Source organism: Saccostrea cucullata, unplaced genomic scaffold (genome assembly GCF_032062105.1).
Source record: "Saccostrea cucullata isolate Sc308-1 unplaced genomic scaffold, CSIRO_AGI_Scuc_v1 ctg194, whole genome shotgun sequence".
In the NCBI taxonomy this organism is placed as follows: Eukaryota; Metazoa; Mollusca; class Bivalvia; order Ostreida; family Ostreidae; genus Saccostrea; species Saccostrea cuccullata.
Window position 1 is genome coordinate 287,333 of NW_026939778.1, and position 24,122 is coordinate 311,454.

General features: G+C 33.8%; 2 protein-coding genes and 1 long non-coding RNA gene across 3 annotated transcripts; 1 reads left to right on the forward strand and 2 right to left on the reverse strand.

The window, feature by feature from the left end:
* The first annotated feature begins 16,569 nt into the window (after positions 1-16,569).
* On the forward strand, positions 16,570-17,413 carry LOC134253929 (uncharacterized). The gene is made up of 3 exons (XR_009989209.1): positions 16,570-16,684; positions 16,964-17,062; positions 17,152-17,413. It is a non-coding gene; the product is annotated as an uncharacterized LOC134253929 (long non-coding RNA).
* A 41-nt stretch (positions 17,414-17,454) lies between these two features.
* LOC134253928 (uncharacterized) lies at positions 17,455-20,626 on the reverse strand. The gene is made up of 2 exons (XM_062736503.1): positions 20,184-20,626; positions 17,455-19,153 (listed from the first exon to the last, which is right to left on the reverse strand). Exons 1-2 carry the CDS (start codon positions 20,560-20,562, stop codon positions 18,741-18,743), a joined length of 792 nt encoding a protein of 263 aa, XP_062592487.1. The 5' UTR covers positions 20,563-20,626; the 3' UTR covers positions 17,455-18,740.
* Positions 20,627-21,368: 742 nt separating this feature from the next.
* LOC134253927 (uncharacterized) lies at positions 21,369-23,897 on the reverse strand. The gene is made up of 2 exons (XM_062736501.1): positions 23,290-23,897; positions 21,369-22,621 (listed from the first exon to the last, which is right to left on the reverse strand). Exons 1-2 carry the CDS (start codon positions 23,780-23,782, stop codon positions 22,209-22,211), a joined length of 906 nt encoding a protein of 301 aa, XP_062592485.1. The 5' UTR covers positions 23,783-23,897; the 3' UTR covers positions 21,369-22,208.
* Positions 23,898-24,122: the final 225 nt, after the last annotated feature.

Sequence of the window (24,122 nt, forward strand, 5' to 3'; positions counted from 1 at the left end):
TACCAAGAGGAAGCAACGCCAGCGGCGAGAAAGTTTATAATTGTTCACTTTGCGAAGAGAAATTTTCAAGCGAAGAGGATAGACTGTGTCACATAACCTTAGTCCATAAAAGCAAGAGTAACACAGGGAGAAGGAATTCAACTCGATTTGCGCGACATACATGCCAGATATGTTTCGCGAGATTTCGCACCTTGAAGGACTTTTTCAGCCACACAAATTGTCACGCGGATAATGCCGGACTTAGCGCGATACAGAAAAGCATCAATGAATCTATCGCCAACAACAATTTACAACGGTTTTTTGCCAGTTCTCTCAGTGCCAGCTCTGTAAGCCATATTTTCCAATCTGCATTTAAATGCGACTGTTGTGATAGGATTTTCTCAAATAGGGACTCATACGCCATGCACGTGATGATGCGCGTGAAAAATGACGCCTGCAAAGATCAAAATGATATCCACAAGGCTGATAAAGAACAGTGGAGAAAATTAACAGAAATGGACAAAGATGATAGAGAAAAGCAAGTCAAAGAAGAGAACGTGTCTGCAAAAAGTGACATTTTAACACCAGACTTAAACAAAGCATCTTATATTGACGTCACGAACGCTACGGAAAAAGATGAGTATTTGCAATCCCTATTGCAACACTCCGTTGAAAGATTCTGCAAGCAAAATATGACATTGCTGTTAAAAGACCCAAGAAAATGTATGATTTGTCATGAGATTTTCTCAGATAAAGATGCCCTTGCGATGCATGTCATGTCACATCATACCAACGGACAAACCTCTCACTCTCCAAGTCAAAATCGAAATATTGACGACAAATCAAACTCGTTTGCCACTCGCGTACCCCCTTCCTTTGTCCGCTTGATGCAAAGCTCAACGGAGGAAAATCAACCTAAAAAGCAGGAAAACAAAAGGCTTTGCTGTGAGTACTGTAAAATAGAATTTGTTGATCACGATTCTTTGGCCATGCATATACTAAACCACACTTTATCCGAAGTAAATGCAAAGGAGAGGAGAGAGCACTCTTCGATGTCAATGCCACCTACTTTTTGGGAAGCATCGAAAGAATTGTACTCCAAGAAAGATCTCGCGGAATCACCCCTGAACTTGGTTACAGGTAAAGAAAATTTAATGTCACAAGTTAGTCCGCATAAAAATGAGAAAAAAGATCGCTACGAAGAAGAAAAAGACAAGATGGTTTCAAAGGGGAAAGATGAAGTTGCTGTGAAGATACAGAAATCTCCCCAGACTGGTTTCCAAATGACGAGGAGTGCCAGCGTCCCAGACATGAGAAATACATTCAAAGAAGACCTTCAACGGCCTGCCTCGGTAGAAGGAATGGAAAAGAATTACGAGTACTTGTTTAATGATGGATCCTTAGATGTAGACTGCTGCGCGGAGGACAAGTTTATACCGGAAGCTCCGGTCAGTTTATTAAAACCGGGGCCTAAAGACGCGATACGTTCCGAGAGCGAAAAGGCAGTCCCCGTTGATGAACCCACGGCAAAGAAGCAGACAGTTATTGCAACCGAAGAATTTAATAACCCGCAAGAACTTCTCAAACTTATTGACAAACCAGTTTATTTCTGTAGATTTTGTGACATCATTTTCCTGAACCGTACGACGTTTTACCTACATAAGGGTCTTCACAATGTGAACAATCCATGGCAGTGCAATATGTGTGGACAGCTATATACTAACGTTCATGATTTTACTGCACATATAATTCACCCATGACACAAATAATAAAAACGTTTCATGACAATACCCCATACAAAACAAAATATAAATATTCAATATGACTACCTTTCACTTTGTCATTGTTTAATGGAAAAAAAATGTGTGCTGAATCTTATTATAACTGCATGTACGTCTCATATTTCTTAAATTCTGTATGCTTACTAATAATTGATTGTTTTTTGCTATTATGCTATACATGTTAATGGTTTAGAATTGCTCAGTGTTATAAAATCATTAAATAACTTGCATATTATTATTATAATACTTCTTTATTTAGCGGGGTTGACCTTCATTTGATAGACGCACCAGCCAATCTTCTCTCTCATAATTGTTGAGACGTTAAGCAAAAAAAAGTCGGGAAAATGCTTGAGGATTTTATTTTCAATTTAATCATCACCGTGCTACTGATTGTAACGCACAATCAAAAATAAAAAAGATAATATTTTTTTAATATAAAATGTAAAAAATCAAACATAGAGTTAGTCAAAGTATTGAACATTGAAGCAAATCGGATTGCAGTTCTGTGATTTATTAAAATAGTTTTAGCAAAATATTTGAAAAGGTAGATTTGCGACACAGGACATATGATCTGTCTCATTGTATTTATAACAGACGTGAACGAAGAATTCTCCATTTTATATAACTATATCTTTATATCTTAAATGGGGGGATGAATTATTAATGATCCCTATTGTTTTTGGATTGTGCCTAAATTGGTTGACAGCCTTGCTGGGTTTTGTTCCATTATTAGTGAGTGCACAGACAAATTAAGCCGCCGAGCCATTTTATATAGGCACTCGGGGTGAGGATACATAAGTTACAGCGTGTCAATAAACTATAAACGTGATTAAATTGGTGTTTATCAATTATTCACCACTTCCATCAGTTTCTCTGTACTCCTGGCCCCAGATTTTGCTGAGAATGAGACACAAATAATTAATGACTACCTAGTTTCAGCATGGATATTATTACAGAATTATTCTTAGAAATACATGTAGAAAAAGTTTTATGAGACGACTATAGCAGACAGAACAGATAAAAACAATAATTACCTGTCTGAAGTCTATGTTTTATCTCTACTATATATGTCGTTCCTGCCGAAAAGGTCTTAGAACGAAGGAGAAACGTTTAAGGGTGATGTTTAGTTGAGGGCATCACAAGTTTTTGAATGTCATTTAGGTGAAAAAAAAAAATAAACGGATAAAAATGAGCAAGTCCTCCATATGTCTTTGGGTATATTTTTTGGAGGTGACCTGAGTGAACTTGAAAATGATATTGTTCTCTGCTCTCGTATATAATGTACTACTTTGTTCGATACCCGGCCGTTAAGATCTCAATTTTTAAACTTCTTTAGAATCCAAGCAGAAGTGTCAGCAGAGTTACCACAAACCTACCATGGGTACCATTGTTCAAATGAAGGGGTATAGACTCTTCTCTGCAAGGAATTAAAAAGATAAAAAATAATTTTTCAAACAGAATAGATTATATTTAAAAGACAAAACGTGTACATGGATAATTTTCTTCCTGCATTGTACTGTACATCTCACGGTGATAATTTTCGTAGGTATTTAATTTTCAAAGTTTGCGATACATATGTAGGCACCCACGAATTTATATCCCCAACAAAAGGCAAAAACCACATCTTCAGCATAATGTTTCTTTTAAGTCCCCTCAACCAGTAATTTTTCCCCAAAAGCGATGCATTATAAATAAATAGATACACGTATCATTTTTTGTAAATTTATTATTAGAACACAATTTGTATATTTCATGCACTGTTTTGTCTTGTGTTTTAAGCGAGACCTACTTTTGCTTTCTGCTTTCTTTATCCATAAATATTTGATTTAAAAAAAATCAAGTTCAGCGAAGACTGTTTGATAACTTATCAAACAGAATATTAAATGAGAAATAATTATGCAGATCCTGAATATTCATAACTTTGTTGTTTTCAACACTCTTTCAGTTAAATATAAAAATACACTTTTTTTCTTCATTACAGTAATTGTTCGACAATTTTAACTTTCGGAAAAAAAATCTTTATATTTTTCAAGTGACATAATATTGTGTAGTACAGCTCTAAAAATTGATATGAAAATGGGAATTGACAGCTTAATTATAAGGCAAATATCTACGTCATATGTCTCTATGGGAATGCCATGAAAATATAATGAACAAGATTCCAAATTATGCACATCTATAAATAATTCTATTGAACTTAATCCAACGATGTGCTTAAGGGTAAAAGAATTGAATTATTTACTCTTTCGTAAAATATTTGGAATTCTGACAGAATCTTTTTACTTCCGTTTTGTTTCAGTTAACCTAGATCTTGATTCTTAAATTTTTATTTTTAAAATCACTATGCCTATTTTTTGACTCCAGTCTTGAAATGTACTTTGAGACTTGTCTGATTTGACCAGCATTGGTTCCGAAGAAATCGACCTGACTTTAAACATTAGAACATGTATACTTTGTGAAATAAAAGCATAAACGAAAAAATATATACAGAAAATGCGTCTTCTTTGTCAAGAAAAAAATTCTTTGATTCTGTAAACGAGTATTTTTTGACTTTATCAAATCAAACAAGTTTTTTGATGGATAATATTTGTCACAACAGAACTACAATAGACTTTTCAATTGCTATGTGTATATTGTATTATATAATTAAGAACAATTATACATACATGTGAATACTGCTACTGATATTAAATTATTCATAACCAGTACTTGTTACGCATACAAAATTCCAGGAGCTTTAAGTGCAGTAAGGCTATCGATCCTTACATGGATAAATAAACGATATTCGAGAAGAAATTATTTACATAGGTACTTTGGGGTATTTTGCTGTCCGTCCGTTTGTCTGTCTCACTAACCTCTTCCTGAACTTCTCTTATACATTTTAAGCAGCAGGAAAGTCATCATTTAGAAATGTCCTGCTGTAAAAGTAAAAAAAAAAGCTTAGAATTTTCATTTTGATCATGACTATTGAAGACAAACTAAGGAAAAAGGAGGCGGAGTTATTTTATTACAAAAATTAGAGCTAATTTAATATTTTTACTCAGTAGCCGAAACATTCTGTATATGTAAATGATGGTGTCCTGCAGATGTGCAATAAGGTCTCGCTAAATGAAAGATCATCAACAAAGAAAGATCAGTAAGAACATGTTGATATATAAGGACCTGCTTTTATATTTTATGATTACTTCTTTCCCTGTTATCGGACTTTCTGTGAATGCTCATCAATCTATTTGGCCTAGCTGCTATGCATTAGAAACGTGTATTCCTGTGCCTGTTGAATTTTGATTGCGTTTTGTTTTTTTTGTAGCCCACCCATTACACAGAGGCAGGAAATCTAAAAAGGTGATTCATCTACATACCAGAGGATGCTACAACATTCATTGATTCGTCATGATATTGCTGTTTTTAAAAAGAAGCTAGGTTAAAAGATTTTTCCATCTTTCAGTAATGCATGCCTATTGTGATCCCATTTTATCTCAGGGATGTGAAATTTACAATGGTGAATCGGCACTTTCTCGGGACGTTAGTTAGCAAGTTTCAGCTTTTCTGGCCCGGGAGTTTTTTTGAGAAGATTTTTAAAGATCACAACCTTTATTTGCCTTTTCTTAATTTTGTCCACTTTTTCTGATATGACAAAAATGAATGCTCCCAAACGTTTGAAAAAAAAAAATCATTATTAAGATTTCCACTTAATCCAAACTTCAACCCCTAGGTTTCTGCGAGGCTTTGTTGATCAGATATGAAAAATACGTCTTTCAATTTTCATCACTTCCGAAAACCTGAAGGGGTACCATATCATCCCATTATTTATTACTTTTACTTCGTTTAAAATTAAAACTTGATAATTTGTACGACTAAACTAATGGTGATCATAGATGTCTGGGATTGGACAATTTAAATATTAAGTGCGTTTCTTATGTAATATAACAAGTGTTGGTGGAGGTTATCGCTAAGTACTGTATAAAAGTTACATCTTGCCACGTAATAATTTACTTAAAACTATCCTTTAGTGCAGGTAAGATGTTTATTAAAACGCCTTTTTTCTAATTAGGTCAATTTTGAAAATATAATCTACATGTACATCATACTTGAAACATTTTTCCTATCTGCATCAGTTGCAAAAAAGTACTAGCAAAAACTTTTTACTAGTTTTGTATAATTTACATTATACCTATCCCTGTTTATCTTTGGAAAACTTTCATGTTTTTTTTAAAATAGACATTTTGACCTAAAATATATTTCTTAGAATATTACGTGAGCAAACATGGTAGGCAAAAAATCAACAATGATAATAAAAAAAAATATGTGTATATAATATACCGGATGAGAATAAATTCAAATAAATTATTCATATTACAATGTACGAGGGTTGATCCAACAGTTCGTGGAATTTCTTTCTAAAATTTTATTGTGTTTTGATGAAAGCAAACAACATGCATGTTTTTAATATAGAGTCGCAATTCAACAATATTAGAAAATTTCACGACTTTCCAATTACAAATGAGGTCACACGAGCTTTCTGAAAATGGATTGTTGTGAAACGCGGGGGAGACTTCGACGTAACGTCAAGTTAGATAAGTCACGTCACGTTATTGAATTAAATCGGCCTAATGTCCAATTGGAATAGGTAATTCTACAAAATGCTGTCCTTTTCTCCATTTTTTTTCTCAAGAAAAGTCTGGGTATTTTCTCGCACCAACTTATCTTCATTTTTCACTCACATTTCAAAATACTCCAATCTTTCCATATGATGTTCCAATTTCAGTAGCAATATCAAGAACAGTACGGCAGCCAGCAACGTCCATTAACGCCTTTAATTTGTCAAGGCGGATATGCACTTAAAACAGAGCTTCCAAAAAGCGACAACACCTTTAATCATCGTCCATAGAAGTTTTATTTTCTTGAATTTCGTATGCCACTGGAAAACCAGTAACTAAATGCATTTTTCCCAAGCCTTTGTCAGTAATATACGCGTTTAAGATAGTGATCCCGGAATTTTCACAAAACGTATGACTTGACCGAAATTTGACGTTGTCTAACAACTTAAAGATGAACAATAAATCATGAACTAATAAACTAAAAATCCAGTAAAATCAGTAAAACTATCAAACAAAGGTTTATATTAGATCAAGCAATCGTAACAATGACATAATTTTCGTTTTAGGGCGGTTTAATTCTCGTTTCACATATTAAGAATTAAACTGAAGATAAACGCGTTAATGTCTCCCCCGCGTTTCCAAACAACCGTTTCTATGGCAACTGCCATAGAGTTACTATCAAAGATATTTATACTGTTTTTTACTGTAAAATATACATCAAGTGTCTAAATTATCATTTGTAATTTTCAAACAATTCCACCTAAAAATAAATAAAATATGAAAAAATTCCACGAACTTTTGGATCAACCCTCGTATATATCACAAATAAGACATACATATGTTTCCGGTCGGCAAGAGAAGCTCTTTCCTCCATGGCACCTGATCCCACCTCTGATGTTTTGGAGGTCCGTGTCTGCTCAGCTCCTATTTTGTATTGTTTTATGAACTTTTGATCTTGAATAATGTTCGTTATCTCCATATGTTTCATTTCATATTGACGGATGAAGAAGAGTCGAGATTGTTGCCTCATCAGCCCTCTATTAGCAATGCTGAGAACCCTTCTACTGTTGACTGTGTTACATGTAGTGATTGTATTGTCTGCTCCACAGAAAAGGTTTATTCTTGATCAACGTATGTATCCTAAATTATATTTAGTTGTAATTGTATACATTCATAGAGTTTTATCATATTGAATGTCGTGAAACTCGAAAGAATCGGCGCCCAATGCAATGACATATTTAAATTTATTTTGCATTGGATCCACCGCTATGGCATGGAAATTTAATGCTACTTACTTGTACATCACACAATAAGCGTTGGAAAGCCACAGTTGTATTGCAAATTTTCATTGTCATGAGGCTAATTTCAATTAGTTTTATCGTTACGAACAATTTGAAAAAATTCTATATTCTAAATTTCAGAAATTACAGGAAACTGTTACCATGACTACAGGTGTATCAATTGTCACAGCGCTAGTATAATGGGTCACAGCTTCTGTTGTTATAACTGTTATGGTGGCATGAAAGTCGAAATCACTGTAGACGGTGTAGATTGTCGATGCTGACCTATACTCGCTGATTTAACACAATAAAATGCAAGAAAAAAATTATGTGAATTCCGAGTTTTTTAAAACATAATTTTCTTCTCAAGGAAAATCTGTTATGGAGCCCTCAATGATGTATAAAAACCAGTAATTTTGTAAATTTCTAATTAAGAAATTGTTGTTAAATATAAAATAGATTATAATGAAAACAAAAGTTTGAAACATATCCTTTCTACACAAATCAGCTGTAAAAATGTTTCTGGTTTACAACTAAATTCTTTACTAGTCTTGCTAATTGTGCCTAAGTTACATTATAGAATGCTGTTAATGCTTTGCAATTTTATTCATTATTGATGGGCTTTTTTGTATAAAAAAATATATTTAAAACATATCACTTAAAATCCTAGGTTATCAAAGAATAATTTAATTTTAGTTGTAAAACGTCATTTGATTGGTTAAACGGTTTTATCCATTTTATATAACATAACTTCCCTACTTCACAATGAGTTACGTCAAAAACGTATTACTCCGCTTGACGTTAACTTTTAGAATATGTGATATTTGAAGCCTTTTTCCGAAGGAAAAAATAGAAAAAAAATTATCTCATTGTCTACATTGAAATTGAATTATAAGGAATGAAGCTTATATCAACTTTTGTTATACGATATAACATACATTGTAACTTTGGGCAGTTTACGCTTTTAGCTGCAGATCTGTAGCGTTATGGTTTTATATATTTGTCTTTGACCTTAACGCTACAGATCCCGTAATGCAAAAAAGGTGCAATTTACGGCGCAATATTTTTTGCGCACTTTTGTGAAGAATTTTTCCACTTTCTAGCATCGGTCAATCAACTACTTTTCACTCCCTAATTCTAGACACATTCTGTAGCCAATATGTATATTTTATTCACCTCCCAACCATTTATAGTTGTCTCTGCAGGCGATAAACTCGCTTGAAGTAAATTTTCAGCAATCTAACAAATAATTTTAGTCAAGCGAGTTTATCACTTGTAGAGACGAATATAAAGGGTTGGGAGATGGATAAAATATACAGATTAATTGAATAATGTGCCTAGAATTAGGGAGTGAAAGGTAGTTGATTGACCGATGCTGGAAAGTGGAGAAATTCTCCTCAAAAGTGCGCAAAAAATATTGCGCCGTAAATTGCACCTTTTTTGCATTACGGGATCTGTAGCGTTATGGTCAAAGAAAAATATATAAAACCATAACGCTACAAATCTGCAGCTATTTACGCTTTATAAACCGCGAAGCAGTTATGTTATGTTATATCGTATAACAAAAGTTAAAATAAGCTTCATTCCTTAAATGAAACAAATGGAAATAACGAACAGTATTCAAGATCAAAAGTCCATAACACAATACAAAATAGGAGCAGAGCAAACACGGACCTCCAAAACAGCAGAGGTGGGATCAAGTGCCGCATGGAGGAGTGAGTATCCCCTGCCGTGTGCTCCTTGTCATGATCGGGCAATAACGAAAAAATCCGTCGCCAATTCAGTTTATAAAGAATGGGCTAACAATAAGTATGAAAATCGGAAGTCAGAATTTGACTCAATGAAAAATTGTATTTGCTTACAAGGTCATTATATCGACCATAGAACCTACGAAATGATGATTTTAGCGAGACTGTTGATATTCTTGTTTCATCAACTGCTTCAACTTGTTAATATACGTGGAGCATGCTCTTTCGTATCGAGTCAACTTAGATATATAAACTCCGTATGCAGGTGATGAAGGTATACATGTATTGCTGCATAAGTTAAGGAAGTTGACGATAGAAAAGTTAAAGTCATCACATTTATCATAGAACTTGGTTGTTAGATTACCATTAATGTCTTTTTCAAGTAAAATATACAAATAGGAATCAGATGTTTCAGACTCTGTGGTATTTTTTATCAGCTGATTCGATACGCAAGAGCAAGAGTGGCAAACAACTCGTTTTATGCAGATTTTGTACCTATGAAGTAAGGATTTGGAGAAATGAAAATCTATTATCCGCGAGAATTAAAGTCCGTCCACACTTTGTGTCATCATTGACAGCGGCTTTTTTCTATAAAAATGAAATCGAAAATTTATTTACCATGTCATTGTAAAATTACTTTGTCATTAAAACAATCTGATTGTACACATAAGCACATCTACTCTGAAGTTGATATTTAAAAGATGTTCTTCTGATTGACAATATAATTATGTGGATTTTTTGGAGACCAGGTCTTCCAGCAATCTATTGGAATTTCCATCAGTTTTAATTGCGAAGTAGACTTTGTTCAAAATATTATACGTGAAAACAAGAAAACAATTACTGTGCCCTACACCTAAAGTTTTAGATATATCGACGACTCATTGTAAATTAACAATGGTTATTTCCATTCTTAAGTCGACACGATATATTCCGGAGAGCTTAGAATAAAAAAAAACAGAGTCTGACACATCTGTTTCATACAAGTATTTGGATATTTAAGGAGAAAAAGACTATAATTGTGAACTTTCAATCAAGGTTTATGACTGAAGTGATGACTTTTACTTTTTTATCGTTAAATTCCCTTACCTATGCAGCAATATACCCTTATCACCTGCATACGGTGTTCATATCTCTCAGTTGATTCGATACGCAAGAGTTTGCTCTACGTATGAACAATTTCTAAAACAAGGTATATTATTTACAAACAATTTGAAGCAGTATATCAGCAGTCTCGTTTCAAGTAATAATTTCGTAAGTTCTATGGTCGATACAATGACCATGTCAGCATAATTATTATTATACAATCTCCTGAAGTAAAATGCTGACTGTCGCTTTTTATACTAATTTTAGGCATTTTCCGTTGTTTCCAGATCATGACAAATAGCACACGGCGGGTTTAACAGATCGGCAGAAGATGCTTACTCCTCAATGGCACCTGATCCCACCGCTGATGTTTTAGAGGTCCGTATTTGATCTGCTCCTGATATGCTTCTCTAATGGACTTTTGAGCATGAATATTATATACTGTTCAATGTCTCCAATCTTCAATCTATACCCGTCTTGCTACGATGGATTTGAATATAATGGAGATTATTTTGTGGGATGGAATGAGTCAAATAAGAACAACTCATAGGCCAATGACGTAGCCATAAAATTAAGAAGGAAATAAAATTTCCTATTATTCGTCTTAACGATTAAGAATAAAACTGATATACCGGCACTAGTATTTGACGTCTATAAAAATCTCTAAAACGCTGGAAATGGAGATCGAACTGATTTGGGTTCATATGTCAATGCGCACCAGACAAACCAAAATGCATTATAATCGAAGAATCGGGAGAAAATACCAGTATGTTTTGTCCTGTCCGTCCGTCTGTCTCTCTGACAAAAAATAAAATCTTGTCCATAACTTTTGAATTGGTAGGGCTATAGCTTTCATATTAAAGACGTGTATTTCATGTGACAAGACCTTTCTTCGGGAAGAACAAAATTTGACCTTTTGACCTTGACGTTTGACCCACTTTTACCACAAATCCCAAAACTTTAACCCTGGCCACTAACAATATGTGGTGCTAGGCCTTTCATACTTCATATGTTTGTGTATTGACTGTAAAAAGACCTTTCTTTGAGCATAAATATTTTTTTTTTATTTTGAGCTTGCAGTTTGACTTGCATTTAAGAAACTTCAACCCCCAAAAATTAGCTGCCATACAGGGGCATCAGTGTTTCACAAACGCATCTTTTTTTTCAGCAACTCCGTAGTCCTTTGACCAAAAAGCAAATCTGTCATATTCGTTTTATCACGTTGTTGATTTCAATTTATGGGGTACAGCTAAAATTCAAAATCTACATGATGTTTAAAATAAAAGGATCTGAAGCATCAATTTCCTTTTGAAATTCTTAACCATCAGTATCCATGGTCCCAATGTCCAAGTCTAGGTATGCTCCAAAGTTGAGGTCTCATGTAGCATCTTTCAAGAGTTCGAATTAATTTGATGGACTGAATTAAAATACATTTTACATTCCATCTTTTTCATGCCCTCGTAATCGAAGATTCGGGGGCATATAGCGTTTGTCCTGTCCGTCTGTCTGTTTGTCAAAAACAAAAACCTTGTCTATAACTATGTGTGGGCGGGGCTATAGCTTTCATATGCCGTTATGCAGTCTGTTTGTCAAAAAAAATAACCTTGTCTATAACTATGTGTGGGCGGGGCTATAGCTTTCATATGCCGTTTCACATGCAGTTATATTCCTTGTGACAAGACTTTTCTTCGATTACCACCAAATTTGACCCCTTGGCCTTGTAGTTTGACCAGCTTATGTCAGCTGTTGCCAAGGCTTTCATACTTCACATGTATATTCACTGTAATAAGGCCTTTCAATGGGTATAAATATTTTGATTTTTCAAATTGACTTTAGAGTTTGACCCGCTTTAAAAAAAAATTATCTTGGTCTTAACTTTTGAAGAGTTAATATTAGGGATTTCATATTTTTATATAGTTTTGTTCCTTATGACGAGAGCTTCCTTTGGATGCCAACAATTTTGACTTTTTTTAAATTGACTTTAGAGTTTGACTTTCATTTGAGAAACTTCAAACCTCGCTTTAAGATGCCATACCGGCATACGGGTGCATCCGTGTTTCACAAACGCATTTTGTGTTTTTTGTTTGTTTGCATGTTTGTTTTTTTTTTTCGAGGGGGGGTTATTACAATTTTATTATTGTGTTAAATTATCAAGAAGTGAGACTACTAAGAAATGAGACTAAGCACATGATAATAAACTGAACCTGACGTAAGAACAAAAAACTGCAACCTGTGTTGGTGGGGTTATCTAAATGCTATAGATCATATAAATTCTCCATGTCACTTCTTGTACTCTCATTACTTCATTATTACATTACATGGTAAGGCTCGATCTATAGTGAATTATAGTAATTGTCAGTTCACATTATATGATTCAGTTGTGTTACAGATCACCTTTTAAGATGTTGAGAACCCTTGTTCTATTTTCCATTCTGGTTGTTGTGCTTTCCGCCCCAGACCGAAGGTTCCTAGAACAAGGTATTGCAAATTTATGTATTACAGAAGGTATTCATATTTAAAACATACTTTCTTTACTTCACAATTGAGCTGTTGGTGTCTTCTTGATAAGGGAGATAAATCTAAAATTGAAACATACTTTATTTGGTTATAATAATCATATCAAAGAGTTATTCCTCTCTTAGGTAAGTTCACATTCGTTTCAACTCAAACATAATAAATAGCAACACGAATGAAGGTTATAAACACACTCAAATGCATTTTATTAAAACAAACTTTACAATTTTAATTTTCTTTGTCGAAACTCTTATAATTTATTTACCTTTTGGAATAAACACATTAAGGTAATCTGATTCTCAGGCTTATAAAATCAGCCGTTAACTAATTGTAAATGCTCACAAAAATATCCCTGAATTTGCTAAGTAATGTATATTTAACCAGAATATTTCTTTCATTTTAATTACTATAGTTTTTCGTATTAGAAAGAGAAAATTATAAAATCTGCAAAATAAATTCAGGAAAAGTGATTGAAAGCATCAACTAGTTGATCAACAAATATATTTTAGGTTAATTAATTATGGGTATCCAAGCATTCCGAGAAATTTGCAGGTTTTAAATACTTATTTGGTATATTTTAGGTCTTCTTTTTCCTTCAATCATTAAATGATACATGTGCATTGTGCAAAAGCCTCTGCTATCATTGCAAAACATCACAGATCACTTCTTATTTCGTATCATGCTAAAAAGCATTGGTATCTTAGGCTAGTCTAGATTCAAGAAAATTCTATTTCTCTAAGACCTATTTAGTTTTGTACTATCATACAGATAGAGTAGAGTACAAATCTTTTTCAAGATTCTTTCTAAGACTTCAAATAATATTGAATCCTTTAAGATGAAGAATTTTTTTAATATTGTCGAATGAAATGTTTTGAAAATTTCATGAAATACATTTATCCTTATGAACATGACTCTTTTTATATGACTCAATTTGTAATTGTATCGGAAAACAATATTCTTGATAAATGAAAAAAAAGATGTGTAACAATAACTGCACCCTATGCATTTATATGTCATCGTGTAAAAATATTAATGATTGTTTTCGATTTCATTAGTGACTGGAAACTGCGTCCGTGGGGACCAGTGTACTGGCTGTTCCGGGGTTCAGTTAGGCAGTGAGAAGTTTTGTTGTGCCAACTGTCACGGGTCAGTGTCCGTCCAAATCAACGCTGGTGGCAATCATTGTTCTTGTCATGCATGAGTTGTATGAGAAATAAATACATAAGTTAACCATTCATGTTGATGAATAAAAATAAAATCTAAATAACACTTTGGAATCACTTTAAAATACCGTAGATTACAATATTTTTTTAAAAGAGGTCAATTGGAGATCCAGGAGGTCGATGGACGATCACATAACTATCATACTAAATGGCAAATTGCGGAATTAATTTTATTACAATCCCAACAATAATAATCTGTAAGGCTTTTCCCAACATTTGTTACATGATACATCAGGATTTTTCGTAGGATTCCGCATTCTGTTTTGTCTAAATTCAAAGATTTGACTCGAACAAAACAGTGTCGGATCAAAAAGGTAAACAAAGACTCTCTAAAGGCGTAGGATGATCGCCAAACGATCTCCTAGATTTCTCAATGATGATTTTTCAGAAATCGTCAAAATATTACAAATATTTAATGTTTTAAATTCTTAACGTGAAACACATACCTGTGGTTTCTATTGCTCTTAATTGTGATCACTTATGGTTGCACCTGATCTCTCAGCAAAGATTGTAGATCGTTCAATAATCTCCAAAGGTTGCAGAGCAATTGCTCCGCTCAGCTTTCAGAGTTTGCTACAGAAACCAGTCTTCATGGATCTCTCTTTGTATTAAATTAAAGTTTGCGCTCTGTCTACAGATGAAATGCGGCAATATCCTCAAATGTTCGTCTCATAATAAGCATGATAAAGACTTTTAGGGGCTGCGTTAAGGGTAACATTTTAAAAAGTGATGGGTTTTTATGAAAAAATAAATTATGAACACTACACAATACTAGCATATGGGGCCTGGTGTGTGCATGTTTTTTTTGTACGCGTGCTGTATAATCTCCTTAGTCCTTTGGTGTCTATCTGTTGTTGTGTAGAGATTTTATTTTCATATTTAGTATAAAAGACTCATGATTGTATTCAGCACCATATGCATTATTACTATTATAGTTACATGTTTATGAATGACCGCCTGTTTTGTATAAATAAATGACATTATTCATTCTCATGATACTAGTGGTTTTTTTTTTCGTCTGCCTTGAACAGAAAAGTCTCAATGTTAGGTTTATGCAAACGAAAGACCATAAATGTGAACAGGCATTACATGACCACTGGAAATTCCAGAGATGGGATCAGGCCTGAAGACTATAAACTGAGAACAGACTTATGTCAAAATGTTGATAGCTTAATTGTCATTTATAATATATAGGTTATAAAAAAAAAATTGCAGTTTTTTTAAAAATAATATTTCAATTTAAGATATAATAAAATTTTGTTTTGTTATCAAAATTTTTTCAAAACTTATATTCATTAGAATTCTTTTTTACTTAAGTCTATTCTCAGTTTATGGTCTTTAGGCAAGGTGTGCTGGAGTAGTAAGCATCCTGCGTTTGTCAAATTCAAAATAAAACATAGGCCTAACAAATGGTATGAAATTGTATTGTCTTTTATCATGTTTATATCAAGTTCACTAGGATATATCGAGTCGATTTATATAATGAAAATAACTACTGTTAATTGATAAAGCGTCATCGATATGTCTTAATGACGAATTGAAGGACACAGAAAGTGGTGAAGATTTTTAAAAAATAAATGTTCTCAGTGATCACAAAGAGATAAGTCAGTTGTTTCTCGGCGATCTCTAGATTGGTAGAGAGCGCGCCCTTTAAGACAAAGCTAAGGCTGTAAGAGACGGTGAAGATTGTAGAAACATCGGATAGCCCAGCGACTGTTGAAAGATCCAAGTAATTATCCAAGGTTCAGGAATCTCTCAGTGTCCAAGTCGGTATAAATCAAAAAGCGATTTACTGATAACTTTACCTCATAATGTATCAAGAATTAAATATATCATTTATGGTTGGGTGAAGGTTGGGATTTAAAATGATGTATAAAATCATATAAAAATGATAATGAAATAACACGATGAAACACGATGTACCATTCAGTCAAAAAAAGTCGCTGAAAGATCTAAATGGCAGTCACCTTCTATTCATCTTTCAGTTTACTGAATGGCAGAATTTAAGCCTGTGAAAATGAATGTGTATTTTTGAAAGCCATATTATTTGCTATACTTTATAAGCACAGAGTTCATAATAAATGTATTGAAAACTAAAATCAAACGGAGCTCGTAGACTTTGATATAATTACATGTAAATGTATTATAATTCCAGCATATAATACTATATGAAACGTGTATATTGAAAAAAAAAAAAAAGATAAATCTTTCAATCAAGATATTCAAAATAAATAAAAATTTACAAAAATACTTAATTTAAAATTATGGATAATATGTTAAATTTATGAAAATAAAGCAAAATAAGACACCATCTTTATTAACAAATGGAGAACGATTTCCAAAAGTAACTGGAAAGAAGAAACGCAGTTTTTGGTCACACGATAGCTTGATATGGAGAACCTACGTTGTTTACAGAAAGACAGAGATAGTACAAGGTTCATGCAGTACTTTTTTTAGGATTTGAGAGATATCTAGAAGGTAAGGAAAATAATTCTTTCATTATAAACCTTAATTCAAAAGAAATTCTGGTATAAAATATAAGGGGTTATTAAATCGTCTGAATCCATGTTGACTAAGTAATTCTCTCATAATATACTGCAGTGTATGAAAATACGAGGAAAGAGTATTGTTTGGATTATTCTATACTTTATCAACAAATCTAAGAGTCATTTGTCTGTCTTACTTTAAATACTGTCTCTTCTAACTGCGACAAGAATAGCCATTAGATTATAAATTAGCAAACCTTTCTCATTTTAGGAAGTATCGAGACTATGTTAAGGTTTCTTTTGATGTCTGTGATAGTTGTGTGTGTTTTATCAGTTCCAAACAGAGGCAAGCGATTCCTTGTAGACTCAGGTAATCATATCAAGCTATATGTCATTTCTAAGTTTGAGAATTTAACATAGTGCTTTATACTACAGAAAATGTTCCTCCGTTTTTAACAGGGATCACGGGAAATTGTCTTCAAGGTCACGAAAACTGTCATCATTGTGGTACTTACACATTGATTAACGGGGTATATTTATGCTGTAAAGAGTGCGATGAAAGTATCATGACGTCACCCTCGGGTTCAGGAGGCGTGACTTGTCACTGTAGCAACCACGACCAACCAAACGCATTCATGAATGGCAACGCTTTTCCGATTCCTGACGGCATATGAATTGTTTTCTCTTTTGATCATAATTAAAAAAAAAATATTTCTTCACAGTGTATAACGAGAAATAAGATAAAAGTAAATGAAAATAAAGTAAAAATGAATAAGTAAATTTTCAATGATGAACTGTTAGTATAAAAGTTTTGAATACAAATGAATAAAATGAAGTAAAGCGATAGTACTAGTGAATATATCATTGGTGGGCTTCAAAAACATTTTATGCAACACAGGTCAGCTTTGCAGACTCAGTACCTTTTGTATTTAGTATACTCTATATAATATTTTTATCTATAATTAATTCTGATATCCGAGCACACCTGCCGTGTGCTCGATATCATAAAAGGGGAAGCAGAAAAACCCACGGTCAATTCAGCGAGTAAAAATGGTCTTACAATTGGTATCAAAAAACATCAGTCAGTATTTGTCAAGTTTATTGAAACTTTAAGATTGTACTTGCTGACAAGGTATCGAGCCAAAGTTAAGATATCAGAAATGATAACTTAGAATGAGTTTGTAGATACCCTTGTGTCATCAACCTGTTTGTCAATAACTTGCTTGCTTTAGATATTGTTCGTACGTAGAGCATGGAGTATCAAATCAGCTGGAAGACATAAACCCCAAATTCAGGTTAGAAGGGTCTGTTTTACAGCATAGGTATGGGATTTTGATAATTACTTAAAGTTTTGTTGTGAAATTAACATTATCATCTTTTTCTAATAAAATTTGCAAATATGAAAAAAAATCTTATTTCATGTTCACTGGGTTATATCGAGTCTACATATGAATTGAATTAAATATTGTTAATTGATACTGATAATACGTCTACAATATAGATCAAACTAAATGTCGAGTTGAGAGCCACAGCAAGGGTTTTTCTTTTCTTTTCATGAAAAGGATAGCTAATGCTTATAATTTTAAACACGTACAATATATGATAAAACTGTCATCTTGAAAAGCAACTTATGATAATAAATGTACAATCATTCTTATCATACATGTATTTTAGATTTTTTGTGGAAAGGTTTCAGTAGCCTTTTTGTTATTATTTGGATCACCTCCAATTTTTCAGAGAACAATCTAAGTACTATGTAATGTAATCAGATACTTTCTCTCTGCTGTATTCTGTTTATTAAGAGATACTTGAACTATGAAACATTCATAAATGTTCTGTAATAACACTGTTGAGCACATTTTCTAGCGATGTAATAAATAAATTAAATGTGTGACCAATGATAACTTTGAAGCATACATATATTTACCAATGCTTGGTTAGCCTGTAGTAATATATAATTGCCAATAACTGTTTCTTATCATTTTCAGTACTGTTTTAAATTTAAAAAATACTGCAAGTTAACATCATTTTTTGTACGAGTGTGAGTCTTATGAAATTTTCCATCCGGAGAAAGTCGACGAACACTCATGCTCCACATACAGGTGGCCATCGCCTGGGTCCTCACTCTGGCTACGGATATATACCTCGTCTCCGGTGTTGGCGTTGACGACAACAATGGCCGTCTCCGTATCTGCATCGCTTGTTTCCTGCGTGTCGCTTAGAGTTCCGCCATAGATTGTTCCCGCCACAACTATTTCCAGACGCACGTACTCCTCGACGTAACTAAAGGCGGTCCAGGTGAAGACGTAGGTTCCAGTTTCCGGCACAGTAAAGATACCAGTAGACGTGTTATACGCATTGCCGTTATTTGTTCCTGTTTTGTCGTAAATTATGGTTTGGTTTGATCCTTGTATTTGAACGGTCGAGGTCATCATTGCATAAAAAGATGGAGGGGCTTCCCCTAAAGTCAGAAATAAAAGCCAATTGAAATCAAAACTCTTCAAATTCTTAATTTTCACTTGTAGGCCTAATTGTACGATCCTGATTAGGGATTGGTTGACAGATCACCCAATACCTGACCAGCTTACATAAAAACGATCAAACGTGGTCGATTTACTGGTGACTTATCTTGATTTTTTTTTTTAAATGCAGCTGGTCAGGCGTTGGTTTATCATAAATAATCATGAATTTAAAATCTTTACAGCTTACAAAATTGTTCCAAAATTGGGTTGGAGGTTGGTCCGTTATACCTGGAATTAATGAACTAATTCAAAGAAGATTTTCTTGATGTTTTGAAATACAGAAAGAAGTTTATTTTGTATGGTCTCGTACAAATAGGCGTTCACAAATTAAAAAATTGGAAACTTTGAGATAAATAATTTCTCCATTTATTCTTTTTAAAGCGAAATATTTTCTATCTTAATAAAACTTACTCTACATTGCTTATCTGGGAGTTTATCTTAAAATTAAGTTCGAATTCGTCTTTGGGGTTTACAAATCGGTCAATGATAAAAAGAGTGAAGTCCGGGTCCCGTTGAGATACAGTTTCCATAAGGACTTGAATACGACTACCTCATCCCATGTTTAACCTTGTTGTCATGTATTTAGATTCTTCTACAGTACTATTCATAACTTTTTACGAAATTTTCTTTTACGAAATTGACTAATGAAACATATGGAGATAACGAACAGTATTCAAGATCAAAGATCCATTAAACAATACAAAATAGGAGCAGAGCAAACACGGACCTTCGAAACATCAGTGCGGGTGGGATCAGGTGTCATCATATATTAGGTGCCACTAACAATTTTAATCACCGGGAATAATATTAATTTTATACACACATAATGAAACATTAGAACCCCTAGGGCAACAAATATGTTTATTACGAATAAAAGTACGAGTTCTAAATAAAAACGTTTGCATCACAAGCTCCCATTGAAGTCTGGACGGGCTGTGCTCTGCTGAACAGATTGATTCAAATTCTTACCAAGTTTAGTGCTGAGACTGTTGACGGTGCTCTGTAAAGACTCCAGTTTTTTGATTTTCTCATCTTGTAGATCAGCTCTTTTCTTGATTGGTTCAAAGTCTTTGAATTTCAATATTTTAAACTCGCCTACCAATCGATGATGATTCTTGCTAAGATCAGAGTACTCCTGTACATGTTTGGTTTTAAATTCTTGAAATGATCCATTTTGTCGATTTAGTTCCTCTTGCAACAGGCTGTTTTTCGATTCCAGAGTGCTAACTTTTCTACTTAATTCATCCAATTTTTGAAATATTTCTTTCACATCCTCACCAATGCTAGAAGCACAAATCACAGAAAAATGTGCAAGAAAAACAAGAATGATGACTTTGATATCAGCCATATGTTTGCTTCAATCGAAGTTCTTAGCTATAAAAGAGTTTCACTCTACGCAGTCCAATATTTAAAGGAAATGTGAAACTTTTTTTTCAAGATTTCCTTGTAGTAAGATGAAGCATAATTTTTATCTAGGAGATGGCTTTTAAGCTTTTCTAGAGCTCTGTAATTGCAAATGAGGTAGCTAGACTTGACAACTTCCTTGTTTTGTTTTTTTATTTCTTACCCAAAGCTTATCTACAGAGCAACTCAAGTAAGGAAAGAATTATAATCTTAAGTTTTACAATGTTACCAAGCCGTTTTAAGAGATATATGAAAAATTAATGAACAAGACAGAGCAACTTTTAGACGTAGATTACTGTACAATAATTTTACATACCGTTAAGCGGGAAATTTTAGCGAGATGCTAATTTGGCTTATTTGAGCGGATTTGAAGCAGTCCCGTAACATTTTTATCGCTAAATTTACACTCTTGTGTGAAAATACTAAACAAAAAGAAGTTTTGAACTTTGATCTGTTTGTTGTTTTACAATGTTTCTTTTTTTCATCTGATCATGTAAGATTTGCTCAAACTCTTGAGTGAATCGGTATCAAACGTAAATTAATCGTACTGAAAACTAATCTGAAAATGAACTAATTCTTTCTTTGACAACGTCATCAAATTGTCTGTCTGCAAAAAAAAAAAAAAAAAAAATTATTGGCATATCTTTGAGGAAGCAAAACGCCAAATTTTTCACCCGCTAAAGAAAACCGAGCTATGTTGTATGCCATGTGCCCTATCTGACACATTTTATATTCAAATAAAATCAAATATTGTCATGTTGTATATTTTATTTCAGAAAAAAATATAAATGACAGAAAGGAAATTTGGTATGCCTACTTTCAATTGTATATGTACGTATATTTATAACTATAAACACACAATGTTTGTTTTTCCTTTGTCCCCGTGATGGCAGAAACTCAAATCTGTATTCGGCTCTTACGGACGTTGAATTCTTTCAGGAAAGGAGATCCGAGTTCAAATCCAAGTCGCATTTTTCTCTTCTCTCATTATCGACCATTGAAGAATCTTTCTCGTGTTAGTTCCTGCTGCAACAGGACCTCCGTTTATACCGTCTCAACTGGCGTATTCATGAATCAACTCCTTACTCCGCGAATATAGCAAACACTCTGACCATAGGCGCCAAGAGGAATATAGATACATGCATGCAGTGCCTTTGTCTTTAGATAAAAGGAATTCTTTTAAAATCATGGTTACAATATGCATTTCTTCTTTATTCATTAAATGGGGTAAACACTATTACAAAGACTATTTTAGATATTTACATGATCACTCGTCGCTAACATGTGGTCAATCTATAAACAAGATAAAAATAGACTTCTTCTAGACAACATTCAACTGCATGAAAATTCTTTAAAATAATAAATACATACAATCTCAAGCTCTTATTTGACTCTTACAAGAAAAGCATTTCAACATTAAGAACACTTGAAGACACTTATAAATCGGGCCAGCCAAGTAAAATCAAAAGATTTCAGAAATCCTCTTTATAACAAAGACGTGAATATTTTTATTTAAGTATATAATTGTGTTTATCCTGTTTTTAGCCTTGTTTTAACAGGTTTCGTCGGACCCTCGGAAGAAAAAGCTCATTAGGAAATCTTCCAGCCGGAGAATGTCGACGTGCACTCAAATTCCACATACAAGCGGCCATCTCCTGGCCCCCGGCTCTGAGTGCGAATAAATACTTCATCTCCGGCCTTAGCATTGGCGACAATGATGGCCGTTTCTGTATCCGCGTCACCTGTTTCCTGTGTGTCGCTTAGAGTTCCGCCATAGATTGTTCCCGCCACAACTATTTCTAGACGCACATACTCCTCGACGTAACTGAAGGCAGTCCAGGTGAAGACGTAGGTTCCAGTTTCCGGCACGGTGAAGATACCAGTAGACGTGTTATACGCATTGCCGTTATTTGTTCCTGTTCTGTCGTAAATTATGGTTTGGTTTGAACCTCGTATTGGTACAGTTGTGGTCAGCAAAGCATAAAAAGATGGAGGGGTCCCTCCTGAAGTAAAAGATGGACACAACATACTATACTTTTCAATTTCATGTTTTGTTCATAATTTGTGATACGGACAAGAGAATTACAAGAAGGAGTTTCGCAAAAGTCAATTTTTTCACATTTCTTAAATGCATGTAAACATGTAGCAATAGGTTTCTTAAAAATTAATGCGAATTACCTGTTTAGCTCAAATTTTGCCATGAGATCGATGAATAATTCGTCAGACTTGTACCCCAGATGATTTACGTGCATATATACATGTACGCGTTGTGGCAACTCACAGTGAAATTTTTTTTCAAAGTGGTTAAAGTTAGGACAAAGTCAACGCACTTTAAAAAAAATTCAAAGTGAGTCAAATTTGGGCCAAATCAACGCACTTTGATTTTTTTTTCAGAGTGTGTTATGAAAATGTCTATGTCTCAAATCCTGAAGTGACGTCATCACCGAAAGGTCGAATAATTATTTATCATATCTAAAGCCAGAATACTGGCAAAGTCTTTTTTCTAAGTGTGTTAATATGGTCGATATAAACGCACTTTGAAAATATAATTTATTTATTCAAAGTGTGTTAACTTAGGCCCAAATTTAACGCACTTTGAAAATTGTTTCTAAGTGCGTAATTTTTCGAAGTGCGTTGTAACAAGCGTATACACATATCAATGTATTCTTACCCGTTTTTTGGTAGACATCACGAAAATCATTCCTAAATGCTTCCAGCTTCCCCTCTAGTTGATTGAGCTTTCTGCCTTGGAGATTCGTACCAGTTTGCAGTGTGTCATTAGTGACTGCTAGCGAGTTCCGGATTTCTTGGACATCTGTGTCTATCTTCTTTCGGAGTTCAGTATCTTTCGTCCTGGTTTCGTTCTGGGTATTCATCAAAAGGACATAGTACTGCTTGACACTCTGCTTCAGATCATTTTGTTTAAAGTTGAGATCGCCATACTTGCCTATCATGTCTCTTTTTAATGCATCGAGAGAAGCATTTTGGTTCTCCAATTCTTTCCGCAACTGTCCGTTTTCAGTCTCCAAATTCTGAATTCTCCGTTGTAGATCATCGAATCTCTTAAATATTTCGTCCGAATCAGAGGCACGATCGACGGTATTTGCAAAAGATACAGAAATTAAGGAGAGGAAAACTGTAACAAAATCGATTTTACGGAACATGATTACTTTCAACAGAGGGTATTATATATGATACTAGAAAATACAAATCTAGTTTTAAACCAGTCTGAAGCATTTGCTTCCGTTTTATTCTGACCTAAGTACTGATTCCTTGGCCACAGTAAGTAGATGCAATCATGTTGTAGAGTTACTAAAGCAAGGCTCGGTTCTACATTATGTTAACTTCCTGTTTAGCAATAAATGCTGATTGTTAAACAGACGTTAAGAGCAATTGCAGCAAATTATTTCGCCATTACTTTCACAACGATTTGTCTACAATTTTTCCGTTTCATCCATCATTACAATGAGTAGACGGCGGGTGTGACATTCCAGAAGGGATGGG